Source organism: Eurosta solidaginis, chromosome 1 (genome assembly GCF_040869045.1).
Source record: "Eurosta solidaginis isolate ZX-2024a chromosome 1, ASM4086904v1, whole genome shotgun sequence".
NCBI lineage: Eukaryota > Metazoa > Arthropoda > Insecta > Diptera > Tephritidae > Eurosta > Eurosta solidaginis.
This window is the reverse complement of record NC_090319.1, coordinates 380,058,250-380,070,671: the sequence shown is the minus strand read 5'-3', so window position 1 is coordinate 380,070,671 and position 12,422 is coordinate 380,058,250. Positions and strand designations below refer to the sequence as shown.

General features: G+C 41.8%; 1 protein-coding gene across 2 annotated transcripts in view; it reads left to right on the top strand.

The window, feature by feature from the left end:
• The window catches only part of grsm (granny smith), a 55,105-nt gene extending 44,182 nt beyond the window's left edge, over window positions 1–10,923 (top strand). For both annotated transcript variants that reach the window (XM_067775764.1, XM_067775755.1), the window contains exons 5-6: window positions 9,519–9,629; window positions 10,393–10,923. In XM_067775764.1, the coding sequence (XP_067631865.1) occupies window positions 9,519–9,629; window positions 10,393–10,524 (243 nt within the window). In that variant the 3' untranslated portion in view covers window positions 10,525–10,923. The remainder of the gene's footprint in view (window positions 1–9,518; window positions 9,630–10,392) is intronic.
• The last annotated feature ends 1,499 nt before the right edge of the window (window positions 10,924–12,422 follow it).

Genomic DNA, 12,422 nt, shown 5'->3' with positions numbered 1-12,422 from the left:
TGAAGTTCCAAGAACCACTAGTTGATATTCAATGTGATATTTATACTCAGTTGAGCAGAGCTCACAGAGTATATTAAGTTTGATTGCATAACGGTTGGTTGTACATATATAAAGGAATCGAGATAGATATAGACTTCCATATATCAAAATAATCAGGATCGAAAAAAAATTTGATTGAGCCATGTCCGTCCGTCCGTCCGTCCGTTAACACGATAACTTGAGTAAATTTTGAGGTATCTTGATGAAATTTGGTATGTAGATTCCTGAGCAATCATCTCAGATCGCTATTTAAAATGAACGATATCGGACTATAACCACGCCCACTTTTTCGATATCGAAAATTTCGAAAAACCGAAAAAGTGCGATAATTCATTACAAAAGACCGATAAAGCGACGAAACTTGGTAGATGAGTTGAACTTATGACGCAAAATAGAAAATTAGTAAAATTTTGGACAATGGGCGTGGCACCGCCCACTTTTAAAAGAAGGTAATTTAAAACTTTTGCAAGCTGTAATTTGGCAGTCGTTGAAGATATCATGATGAAATTTGGCAGAAACGTTACTCTTATTACTATATGTACGCTTAATAAAAATTAGCAAAATCGGAGAAGGACCACGCCCACTTAAAAAAAAAATTTTTTTTAAGTAAAATTTTAACAAAAAATTTAATATCTTTACAGTATATAAGTAAATTATGTCAAGATTCAACTCCAGTAATGATATGGTGCAACAAAATACAAAAATAAAAGAAAATTTAAAAATGGGCGTGGCTCCGCCCTTTTTCATTTAATTTGTCTAGGATACTTTTAACGCCATAAGTCGAACAAAAATTAACCAATCCTTTTGAAATTTGGTAGGGGCATAGATTTTATGGCTTTAACTGTTTTCTGTGAAAATGGGCGAAATCGGTTGATGCCACGCCCAGTTTTTATACACAGTCGTCCGTCTGTCCTTCCGCATGGCCGTTAACACGATAACTTGAGCAAAAATCGATATATCTTTACTAAACTCAGTTCACGTACTTATCTGAACTCACTTTATCTTGGTATGAAAAATGAACGAAATCCGACTATAACCACGCCCACTTTTTCGATATCGAAAATTGCGAAAAATGAAAAAAATGCCATAATTCTATACCATATACGAAAAAAGGGATGAAACATGGTAAGGTAAGGATTGTTTTATTGACGCGAAATATAACTTAAAAAAAAACTTTATAAAATGGTTGTGACACCTACCATATTCAGTAGAAGAAAATGAAAAAGTTCTGCAGGGCGAAATAAAAAACCCTTAAAATCTTGGCAGGTATTACATATATAAATAAATTAGCGGTATCCAACAGATGATGTTCTGGGTCACCCTGGTCCACATTTTGGTCGATATCTGGAAAACGCCTTCACATATACAACTACCACCACTCCCTTTTAAAACTCTCATTAATACCTTTAATTTGATACCCATATCGTACAAACTCATTCTAGAGTCACCCCTGGTCCACCTTTATGGCGATATTTCGAAAAGGCGAACACCTATAGAACGAAGGCCCACTCCCTTTTAAAAATACTCATTAACACCTTTCATTTGATACCCATATCGTACAAACAAAGTCTAGAGTCACCCCTGGTCCAGAAAGGCCCACTTCCTCTTAAAATACTCATTAACTCCTTTCACTTGATACCCATATTGCACAAACGAATTCTAGAGTCACCCCTGGCCCACCTTTATGGCGATATCTCGAAACGGCGTCCACCTATGGAACTAAGATTTACTCCCTTTTAAAATACTCATTAACACCTTTCATTTGATACCCATATCGTACAAACGCATTCTAGAGTCACACCTGGTCCATCTTTATGGCGATATCTCGAAAAGGCGTCCACCTATAGAACTAAGGCCCACTCCCTCTTAAAATACTCATTAACTCCTTTCGTTTGATACCCATATTGCACAAAAGAATTCTAGAGTCACCCCTTGTCCACCTTTATGGCGATATCTCGAAAAGGGGTCCACCTATAGAACTAAGCCACACGCCGTTTTAAAATAATCATTAACACCTTTCATTTGATATCCATATCGTACAAACAAATTCTAGAGTCACCCCTGGTCCACCTTTATTGCGATACCTCGAAAATGCGTCCACCTATAGAACTAAGGCCCACTCCCTCTTAAAATACTCATTAACTCCTTTCGTTTGATACCCATATAGCACAAACCAATTCTAGAGTCACCCCTGGCCCACCTTTATGGCGATATCTCGAAACGGCGTCCACCTATAGAACTAAGGCCCACTCCCTTTTAAAATACTCATTAACACCTTTCGTTTGATGCCCATATTGTGCAGACAAATTCTAGGGTCACCCCTGGTCCACCTTTATGGCGATATCTCGAAAAGGCGAACACCTATAAAACGAAGGACGACTCCCTCTTAAAATACTCAGTAACTCCTTTCGTTTGATACCCATATTGCACAAACGAATTCTAGAGTCACTTCTGGTCCACCTTTATTGCGGTACCTCGAAAATGCGTCCACCTATAGAACTAAGGCCCACTCCCTCTTAAAATACTCATTAGCTCCTTTCGTTTGATACCCATATTGCACAAACGAATTCTAGAGTCACCCCTGGCCCACCTTTATGGCGATATCTCGAAACGGCGTCCACCTATAGAACTAAGGCCCACTCCCTTTTAAAATACTCATTAACACCTTTCATTTGATACCCATATCGTACACAAAAATTCTAGAACCTTTATGGCGATATCTCGAAAGGGCATCCACCTATAGAACTAAGGCCCACACCCTTTTAAAATATTCATTAGCACCTTTCATTTGATACCCATATCGTACAAACAAATTCTAGAGTCACCCCTGGTCCACCTTTATGGCGATATCTCGAAAAGGCGAACACCTATAAAACGAAGGCCCACTCCCTTTTAAAAATACTCATTAACACCTTTCATTTGATACCCATATCGTACACAAAAATTCTAGAACCTTTATGGCGATATCTCGAAAGGGCATCCACCTATAGAACTAAGGCCTACACCCTTTTAAAATATTCATTAGCACCTTTCATTTGATACCCATATCGTACAAACAAAGTCTAGAGTCACCCCTGGTCCACCTTTATTGCGATACCTCGAAAATGCGTCCACCTATAGAACTAAGGCCCACTCCCTCTTAAAATACTCATTAACTCCTTTCGTTTGATACCCATATTGCGCAAACGAATTCTAGAGTCACCCCTGGCCCACCTTTATGGCGATATTTCGAAACGGCGTCCACCTATAGAACTAAGGCCCACTCCCTTTTAAAATACTCATTAACACCTTTCGTTTGATGCCCATATTGTGCAAACAAATTCTAGGGTCACCCCTGGTCCACCTTTATGGCGATATCTCGAAACGGCGTCCACCTATGGAACTAAGGATTACTCCCTTTTAAAATGCTCATTAACACCTTTCATTTGATACCCATATCGTACAAACGCATTCTAGAGTCACCCCTGGTCCATCTTTACGGCGATATCTCGAAAAGGCGTCCATCTATAGAACTTAGGTCCACGCCCTTTTAAAATACTCATTAATACCTTTCATTTGATACCCATATCGTACAAACGCATTCTAGAGTCAACCCTGATCCACCTTTATGGCTATATCCCTAAACGGCGTCCACCTATAGAACTATGGCCCACTCCCTCATAAAATACTCTTTAATGCCTTTCATTTGATACACATGTCATACAAACACATTCCAGGGTTTCCCTCGGTTCATTTTCCTACATGGTTATTTTCCCTTATGTTGTCACCATAGCTCTCAACTGAGTATGTAATGTTCGGTTACACCCGAACTTAAACTTCCTTACTTGTTTTAATTTAAAATAGCCTAATGAAGTACACACGTGCATAGTTAAAGATCATTCCACTGAGGTCGTGTGTCAAATAACAGAATTCGAATTTGAAATACAAATGCTGATATAGAGTAACAGAATTCTGCACTTTTTGTGCACTTAAATCAAATTAAATTGAATACTAGATAATATTTGACAAAGCCACATCAAAACAATTCTTAATATTGAATGCTAAGAATAGAGTGCAATGTCACCACATCAAGGATACAAAATAACACTCATTGACAGCACTGAGCATGTGTAATGAATTATTGTATGTGATTAAACACAATTAAATGTACTCCAAATGCATTGTTTTTGCCTGTATCATTTTGTATGAATGGTAATTGAAAATGCTTGTAGATATGCATTTACACATACCAACACACATACAATGATGTACTATAAAATGTCAATCGTTCGAAGTGATTTGTTGCTTTCATTCACTTATAGCCACGACAGACGGTACGTTTATCTGGATTAAGTTAAGGCGATGGAGCAAACTACTATTACCAAGCGACATGGTGTTGCAAGTGGGTATCCTAGAAAAGCTGATCCATTATATTATGACCGCTGTTACATTCGCCTTTATCAGGGACGCCGCTTTATTCTAAACTGGGACGGCCGTTTGCGGGTGATCTATCGAACTTGCAAGTTATATACCCTTCGCTCCGATGCGGTCTGGTCAAAATAATTTCGTGAAATCTTAGTCATTGCATAGTATTTCCCGTGCCCATCTCTCCATCTGCCTCCTCATTTTTTGTAGGTTTTTCCTTACACTGACTTTTTATTTTTCTTCTTTGTCCTGCTCTCCCATCCGTAGCCCGCTACCTTGCTCTCCTCCCCTGACTTTCGGTCTTCTTCTCCCTTCTTATTCAATTCCCTCTTTAATCCTTTCCCAATCTTTTCAACTGCCTCTATTATTTTCCATTTCTTTTCTGCCCCTTCTTCCCTTTTCCTTCCCCGGATCTTTTCTTCTCGTTTCAATTTGCTTTTACTATCTGGCTCGTTCCTTTCTGCTCCTTCTCTCAATACTATTTTCATTTATCTCGCTCACTTCCATTTTGGTTCCTCTTTCATACCTAAATCTTTTTCTTTTCAGTACACCCACTCCATTTTCGCCTCCCATTTCCCTTTCCTTTTTTGTCCTCGCAATCCCTCTCCCTCTGTCTTCATGTACCTTTTTCTCTCCGTTTTTGTTGTTGTAGCAATGTTTCGCCCACCTAATAGCCGCGACCGATCACAAATTGTCATCAATATCCTCTAACGGGAGCCCAAGGAAACTTGCTGTTTCGACAGGGGTGGACCATAATGAAAGGGTTGTTAGAAGCGTTGGTTCCACATTACAACTAAAGAGATGGTTGGTATCATGTGGGGACACATTGCAAGCGGGGCATACATTTTGTATGTTGGGGTTGATTCTGGATATGTAAGAGTTTAACCTGTTACAGTATCCAGAACGAAGTTGAGCCAGAGTGACTCGCGTTTCCCTGGGGAGTATGCGTTCCTCTTCCGCAAGTTTTGGGTACTGTTCCCCGAGTACTGGATTCACCGCGCAATTCCCGGCATAAATGTCCGACGCCTGTTTGTGGAGTTCACCAAGGAACTGCTTGTGTTTTTTACTTCATACGGCTGAGTTCTCAGGTGCCGTATTTCCTCAAAATGCTTACGGAGATGACTCCTTAGGCCCCTAGGCGGTGCTGGTTCGTCAATCAGATGTCTGTTGGGATGCCCAGGTTTCTGGGTATTCAACAGAAACTGTTTGGTCAGCATCTCATTTCTCTCCCTGATGGGGAGTATTCTCGCCTCATTATGCAGATGGTGTTCTGGGAACATAAGGAGACAGCCCGCGGCGGTTCTGAGCGCAGTATTTTGGCAGGCCTGTAGCTTCTTCCAGTGGGTAGTTTTTAGGCTTGGCGACCATATAGGGGACGCGTAGCACGCAAACGGCTGGCCAATTGCTTTGTATGTGGTAATGAGCGTTTCTTTGTCTTTTCCCCAAGTACTGCCAGCAAGGGATTTGAGGATTTTATTACGGCTCTGGATTTTCGGAACAATTGCGGCTGCGTGCTCACCAAAATGTAGATCCTGATCAAACGTCACACCCAAGACTTTGGGGTGTAGGACAGTCGGTAGCGTAGTGCCATCGACGTGGATGTTCAAAATGGTCGACATTTGGGACGTCCAAGTTGTAAATAGGGTCGCGGATGATTTAGTCGGTGATAATGCCAGGTTTCGCGAGGCGAAAAAACTGGAGAGATCAGGGAGGTAGCCGTTTATTCTGTTGCAAAGCTCATCGATCTTTGGGCCCGGGCCTGTGGCCATTATTGTGCAGTCATCGGCGTAAGAAACGATAGTAACTCCTGGTGGCGAAGGTAGTTTTGATATGTAAAATTAAATAAAAGTGGGGATAGGACACTACCCTGAGGCACCTCTTGTTTAATTCTTCTTGGCTTTGATATTTCGTTTCTGAATTGCACCGATGCCTGCCGGCCACCCAGATAATTTGCGGTCCACCTTTTAAGACATGGGGGAAGGGTAGACCCTTCCAAGTCTTGCAGTAACGTGCCATGGTTGACCGTATCAAAAGCTTTCGATAGGTCTAGCGCTACGAGTACTGTTCTATGGTGGGGCTTCTGATTTAAACCACAATTTATCTGGGTGCTAATGGCATTTAGCGCGGTGGTGGTGCTATGGAGTTTTCTAAAGCCATGCTGAGGACAGGCTAGCTGCACATTTTCTTTGAAGTGGGGGAGCAAAATGGCTTCAAGCATCTTGGCTACTGGCGATAGGAGAGATATCGGGCGATATGACTCTCCTATGTTAGCTGGTTTCCCAGGCTTTAGTAGCGGGACCACCTTGGCCATTTTCCATTTTTCGGGTATGACAAAGGTGGAAAGAGACAGGTTGAAGACATGTGCTAAATACTTGAAACCCTCTTTCCCTAGGCTTTTAAGCATCGGCATGGCTATGCCTTCTGGGCCCACTGCTTTGGATGGTTTAGCATGACCGATGGCATCTTCAACCTCTTTGGCGGTGATGGTAATTGGTGACGTGCTGAACTTATGTTTACGTGCGTGTCTGTTGGCCCTCCGTCTATTTTTGTCGACCGTAGAATGCATTATGTATTGTCTGTAGAAAGCGCTCTCGCATTTTTTCGCATCCGACTGCACTTTGTCGCCAAAGGCGATGGAAACTTTGTCATTGTGCCTAGACGGATTCGATAGGGACTTTACAGTGGACCAAAGTTTACATACACCGGCAGAGAGGTTACAACCGCTTAGGTGCTCCTCCCATTTCGCCCGCTTGTGTTCATCCACAAGCAATCTGATGCGTTGGTTATTATCCCTTATTTGGGGGTCGCCGGGATCGAGCTGTCTTATAAGGTCACGTTCTCTCGCTAAACTTGCGGCCTCTGCCGGGAAGTGGGGCCGAATTTCGGGAATTCTACCGGCGGAGTGAAACGAGCCGAGACGGATTCAATGACCTTGCGGAAAGCACGCTCCCCTTGGCGGGCATCAGTTGGGATATGGAGGGCAGCAAAGCGGTTGTCTGTAAAGGAGTTGTGTTCGTCCCACTTTCCTTTTTTAAAGTTAATGAAAGTGCGTTTTTCTGCGACGATGAAGTCGGCGGGACGCTCGAGCGAAATAAGTATAGGCAGGTGGTCGGATGCCAATGTTACCATCGGCTGCCAGTTGACGCAGTTTACGAGTTCTGCACTCACGATTGAAATATCCGGCGAACTGTGACAGCTTCCTACCATACGTGTGGGGGCGTCTCCGTTTATAGTGCAGAACGTCGTTTCTTCTATTTGATCCGCTAACATCTCACTCCTACTTTCCACCCGCAAGTTTGAATGCCATAGATCGTGATGGGCATTGAAATCGCTTAAGATAATGGGATTGTTTCCAGTGAGTACGCCGCTGATATCAGGGCGGTATCCACCGGGGCAACAGGTGACAGGAGGGATGTAGATGTTGATGATTTCTAGATTTGCATCGCCCGACCGGACAGATAATCCTTGACGTTCTAAGACACTGTCCCTGCGGTCGATGTCGGGATCAAATATATGATATTGCACAGTATGGTGTATGATAAACGCGAGGCCGCCTCCATTTCCGCTCTCGCGATCTTTTCTGTGGACATTATACCCCCAATTGTGGAAGGCCAGAACGCGATTGCTGTTGAGGCCCTGGGACTAGACGTCCTTGGGTAGGCATTGGGGTACCCGGTGTATTTGGGTATGTGGCCTGGCAACATGGCGCAATGAAATCCGTCGGGGGTTGCCGTCGCGGATACCAGAACATCTAGGAAAGTGGCACCGTCCATGGCAGGAGCTGCATTGGGGGGATGTCGCAAACGTATATATTCTGTGCTGGCAAACGGTGCAAAGGGAGGTAGGGACTAAGAGTCTGTTTCCCTGACCTACACAATTGCTGCCGGAAAAGAGGGGGGAAGAAGACGGGGGCAGGGGCTGATGCTCGACATTGCTCCGGGCTCTACTACGATGATTGTAGGTATGAGTGGGAGCAGCCGTGTGAGTTGGTGGCGCCGTGGAGCTCGAGCAACAGCGGGTACTTGTTTTGGCTTGATGAGCAGCGGGGCTGCTGGAAGGTAGCAGGGGGCGCTAAGGCGAAGACTACGGGACGTCCTAGCACGCGAACAGCAAGGAGACACAAAAGATTTATAAAAGTTACGTGGACGTCTGGTTTTGGGGTCTAGCCCAGAACAACCTGTCCGATGCAACCATCCCTTACACGAGACACACTGACAAGAGTATGACCGTCCTAAAAAATATTCTTTTCCGACAGATGCAGCAAAACCATTTCTCAGGACCGGGGTCAGGAGACGAACCCGGATTGGGTTCGATACCTTCCCGGAGCAAGAGAATATGGAGAGCCCCGCTGCAAGGAGCTGCTGGGAGGATGACAATTTGTGGGAGGGACGCAACAAATTAAATGGGGTTACACTGAAATGGCAGTCCTTGGTCGGAAAAAATCCCGAGTCGCTCCGGTACATAGAACCGACGGCCTTGGGAAGCGTTTTTCTCTCCTTCGTCTAGTACCCCTCTCTTCACGCAACAACTTTCCCTGACCGTTCTGCTCCCCATCCTTATTATCTTTCTTGCTTTCTTCCGGAGTCGTAATTTAATTGCAATTCGAGCATCTGTCTGTCTGCTCTACAATAGACTATCGTCCCGCTTGGATAACGGTTTTGTTGCAACATTGATATTGTGATATGTCAAATGAATGTCAATTATATTGACAATAGCCACTTTCATTTCAGATATTTGATTTCTGACAAAAGCCATTAAAGTGCTGCACAAACGCATACAAACTAAAATACTTAATCTATATGCTCACATTAGAAACGTACATACAATCACTTGAATTCGGTTTCGTATTAACAAAGGCGAATTTAGAATATGTTTTGGTGTTGAAAAAAAAAAATTAAAATCAAGCTTTTGATTACCGTTCCTACGATGTGCAGTTGGGTGACCCCAAAGTTTTGGTAACGCTTACGGATCCGCCAGCTAGCTTTCCCTATGAAGATACATTGATTAAGCACAAATACATTATACTTTGTAAATACTCTAATAAAAAATAATTGGTGTTATTTTTTTTCTTACAGGAACGAAGTAATGCGCAACCATCTTGTGCTGGTCTCTTTGTTGGAGCACATTTGGGTTTCGATTATCCTGGAGTTTGGATGCATGTTGATATGGCGGCACCAGTCGCATCGGTATGTCCATCTAAATATATTATATTACTTATTAAACATTTTAGTAAAACCAAAGAGTTAAGAGTTTCGGGGTCATTTTGTTTTAAAATGGGGACAATCACTGTTAATTGTCTGCAAACAAATAAAAACTTCTTCAAATCTAAACGTCTTATTTTCAATGTTTTACTATATGTACATTAGGGTGGGTAAAATTTATTGTTGAAAAGACACATTCAGTTTGTGAATCTATGGGTCATACTGAGTAATATTGTCCATGGGACCATAGGTCTGAAATGAATTTCGAGCCTCCCCAATTTTGTAGAAAATGTTAATCCCAATCCGAATAGCGGCTCTCACAAATAAAATACATGAAAATAAGTGTCAAAATCGGATTCGGATTGGGATATAAAATTTTCTAACAAAATTAGGGAGGCTCGAAATTCAATTCAGACCTATGGTCCCATGGACAATATTACTCAGTATGACCCATAGATTCAGAAACTGGATGTGCACCTGAATTTTTCCCCATTTTTCCCAACACAATTTGACCCATCCTAATGTACATATATATTTCCCTTTCACTATGACAAAAAATAAAAGATTTTCACTATCTTTAAACTGTTAACAGACGAAGATTTTTATCGCTTTAGTATCTTGAGTATTTCCGCTTGGAGAATTTTTTTTTCAAACTTCAAATTCTTTGTTCTTTTAAATTACACTTTCATTAAACTTTCGTTTCAGTGATTATTAACGGTCCCTCTTCGTATCTTTTTTCTATTTGTAGGGTGAACGTGCCACTGGTTATGGCGTAGCACTGCTGCTAACACTCTTCGGTAACTATACTAAATGCAGTATGCTGCAGTCGATTGCACCAAGCGATGCGGAACCGCCACCGAAGCGTGTTTGTCGTGATTAGACAACAACAATGATATCATACCAACGCAATTGCACATCATTACAAATATAAAAAGAAAAATGAAACCAAGGGCATTCAGGAAGGAAGAAAGGAAGTGCGTCCAGTTTAGTTTGCTGCAGTAAGGAGAAGAAATAAAAGTAGCAGTGGCATTACGATGCCAAAAAATAATAATTGTAATCATTGCTCTTCGCCGGCTTGCTGTGTTGGTTTGGTAGTATTTCCCTAGTATTTTAGTATCTTTTATATGTATGATTTACTTACTGTGTATTCTTTCATTTTCAATTTCAATTGTATACGAAAAAATATTTTTTTCGTACAAATCGAAGTGTAATATAAAATATGTACAACGTGGTAAAAGGATAAGTAAAAATATATTCAGAAGTTGCTGTGGTGAAAGAAGTGCGGTTTCGTAAAAATTGAAGTGGGATAAAAATCGTAAATTTTGGTTTCATACAATAAACAAGTAAGGAAGGTTAAGTTCGGGTGTAACCGAACATTACATACTCAGTTGAGAGCTATGGTGACAACATAAGGGAAAATAACCATGTAGGAAAATGAACCGAGAGAAACCCTGGAATGTGTTTGTATGACATGTGTATCAAATGAAAGGCATTAAAGAGTATTTTATGAGGGAGTGGGCCATAGTTCTATAGGTGGACGCCATTTAGGGATATAGCCATAAAGGTGGATCAGCGTTGACTCTAGAATGCGTTTGTACGATATGGGTATCAAATGAAAGGTATTAATGAGTATTTTAAAAGGGCGTGGACCTAAGTTCTATAGATGGACGCCTTTTCGAGATATCGCCGTAAAGATGGACCAGGGGTGACTCTAGAATGCGTTTGTACGATATGGGTATCAAATGAAAGGTGTTAATGAGCATTTTAAAAGGGAGTAATCCTTAGTTCCATAGGTGGACGCCGTTTCGAGATATCGCCATAAAGGTGGACCAGGGGTGACCCTAGAATTTGTTTGCACAATATGGGCATCAAACGAAAGGTATTTTAAAAGGGAGTGGGCCTTAGTTCTATAGGTGGACGCCGTTTCGAGATATCTCCATAAAGGTGGGCCAGGGGTGACTCTAGAATGAGTTTGTACGATATGGGTATCAAATGAAAGGTGTTAATGAGTATTTTTAAAAGGGAGTGGGCCTTCGTTTTATAGGTGTTCGCCTTTTCGAGATATCGCCATAAAGGTGAACCAGGGGTGACTTTAGAATTTGTTTGTATGATATGGGTATCAAATGAAAGGTGTTAATGAGTATTTTAAAAGGAGTAATCCTTAATTCCATAGGTGGATGCCGTTTCGAGATATCGCCATAAAGGTGGGCCAGGGGTGACTCTAGAATGCGTTTGTACGATATGGGTATCAAATGAAAGGTGTTAATGAGTATTTTAAAAGGGAGTAATCCTTAGTTCCATAGGTGGACGCCGTTTCGAGATATCGCCATAAAGGTGGGCCAGGGGTGACTCTAGAATTCGTTTGTGCAATATGGGTATCAAACGAAAGGAGTTAATGAGTATTTTAAGAGGGAGTGGGCCTTTCTGGACCAGGGGTGACTCTTGACTTTGTTTGTACGATATGGGTATCAAATGAAAGGTGTTAATGAGTATTTTTAAAAGGGAGTGGGCCTTCGTTCTATAGGTGTTCGCCTTTTCGAAATATCGCCATAAAGGTGGATCAGGGGTGACTCTAGAAAGAGTTTGTACGATATGGGTATCAAATTAAAGGTATTAATGAGAGTTTTAAAAGGGAGTGGTGGTAGTTGTATATGTGAAGGCGTTTTCCAGATATCGACCAAAATGTGGACCAGGGTGACCCAGAACATCATCTGTTGGATACCGCTAATTTATTTATATATGTAATACCTGCCAAGATTTTAAGGGTTTTTTATTTCG